Source organism: Eucalyptus grandis, chromosome 11, assembly GCF_016545825.1.
Source record: "Eucalyptus grandis isolate ANBG69807.140 chromosome 11, ASM1654582v1, whole genome shotgun sequence".
In the NCBI taxonomy this organism is placed as follows: Eukaryota; Viridiplantae; Streptophyta; class Magnoliopsida; order Myrtales; family Myrtaceae; genus Eucalyptus; species Eucalyptus grandis.
Genome location: NC_052622.1, coordinates 5,000,138 through 5,001,989, shown reverse-complemented (window position 1 = coordinate 5,001,989; position 1,852 = coordinate 5,000,138). Strand labels below are relative to the sequence as shown.

Sequence of the window (1,852 nt, the reverse complement as noted above, 5' to 3'; positions counted from 1 at the left end):
GGTTGGATTATTACTGTACTTATCATTTATGGATCATGTTAAGTAAAGTGTTATAGTTGTAGTACATAGAAGGGACTATGTTGATTAATGACATACAACCGCTATGACTCACATTAGTTTTTTTTACTTAATTGTGATTATTATGTGTTTACCAATTCAATGAAAATTTTATAGCATAATGTTATTGTGCACATTATAGTTTTTATTAAACCATGAAAGAAAAGTCATATGGGTCAAGTAGGAGAATGTAAGAATTATTGTGACCCACATGATATGATTTATTATATAGTTTAATAATTATTGAAATGCTATAAAATAAATAATTATTAGTTACGAGAAGTGCGACTCTAATAAAATGAAAGAGTATATCGCTTTGATGGAAGGCACCTTTTCAACAAACGTATAAATAGACTCCGGTCCTCTCTCCACCCACAATGAACAGCAATAACAGAAAGAATTTGGTATTCTCTTCTCCATCGATAGAACACATTAAAGTCTAGTGGGTTAAGGGAGAGTAATCGGATTTCTTCATTTGGGTCGAGTTCTTTGGGTTTTCTACAATGATCATCATCAAGTGTAGCGCTATGGATAAATGTATGTCTTCATCTATTTGTGAAAATCATGAAGATCAAATATCGTTGTTTTTACTTTAATTTTCCGCATCAAAGTATTATATGTATACTCTAACACTTCAAGTATAGCTTTATAATAACCCTTTCACTTTTTCTTTGCTAGACCTTTCTCTATTCTTATCTAAGTTCCATCTAATCATGATGCGATATACACGTGCTGATATTAGTACATGCACATATGGACTGCGACTTTTGCTTTTTCAGACTGTTGCTTTAGTAGGAGAGAGTGGGAGTGGGAAGTCGACCGTAATAGCTCTGCTGCAACGATTTTATGACCCCAATTCTGGTCACATTACCCTTGATGGGATCGAAATTCAGAAGCTAAAGCTAAAGTGGTTTAGGCAGCAGATGGGCCTCGTGAGCCAAGAACCGGTTCTGTTCAAAGACACAATCCATGCCAATATAGCCTATGGAAAGGATGGAAAGGCAACGGAAGCAGAAATGTTGACTGCATCAGAAGTTTATCAGTAGGTTGCAACAGGCAAGTTTATCTCGTCCCTAATACAAGATAGAAGAATGCAGGTTAGGCAAGCAATAAGTACACTAGTTTCCTGAAAATCATAGTTACCTATATCGCAATGACTATGCAGGGTTATGACACATTAGTAGACGAGCATGGAATCCAGTTATCTGGTGGGCAGAAGCAACGGGTGGCCATTGCACGTGCTATGGTGAAGGATCCAAAGATACTCTTACTCGACGAGGCTACTAGTGCATTGGATGCTGAATCTGAAAGAGTGGTTCAAGATGCATTAGACAAGGTCATGGTCAATAGAACTGCAGTTATACTCGCGCATAGATTATCAACCATTAAAAATGCAGACGTGATTCCGGTGGTAAAAAATGGAGTGATCGAGAAAGGAAAGCATGACTCACTGATTAATATCAAAGACGGTTTCTACGCATTCTTGGTTGCTCTTAACATGAGTGCAGCCTCATTGTAATTATGTTTTGTGCAACCGATTTTGGTTGTCCTACTTTCCCATGTAGAAGGTGACCATACCAATTTTTTTTTTCGTAAGTACTGTTCATATATTTCTCTTGTCTAAATCACCTGCAAGGTGATGAGAAAGAACAATAAAAGTGCATCGAAAACACGTGTGGCAGAAGGCAACTATAAAATTACGTGTATTCGTGACAGCATGGTTGTTCAGCAATGTCGAAACTGCCATTGGCATGTTCTTTTTGGTCCAGCAAATAAGAGGAGAGAATTTAAGTTT

General features: G+C 37.0%; 1 protein-coding gene across 1 annotated transcript; it reads left to right on the top strand.

The window, feature by feature from the left end:
* The first annotated feature begins 770 nt into the window (after positions 1-770).
* On the top strand, positions 771-1,576 carry LOC108953921 (ABC transporter B family member 4-like). The gene is made up of 2 exons (XM_039304708.1): positions 771-1,091; positions 1,223-1,576. Exons 1-2 carry the CDS (start codon positions 771-773, stop codon positions 1,574-1,576), a joined length of 675 nt encoding a protein of 224 aa, XP_039160642.1.
* The last annotated feature ends 276 nt before the right edge of the window (positions 1,577-1,852 follow it).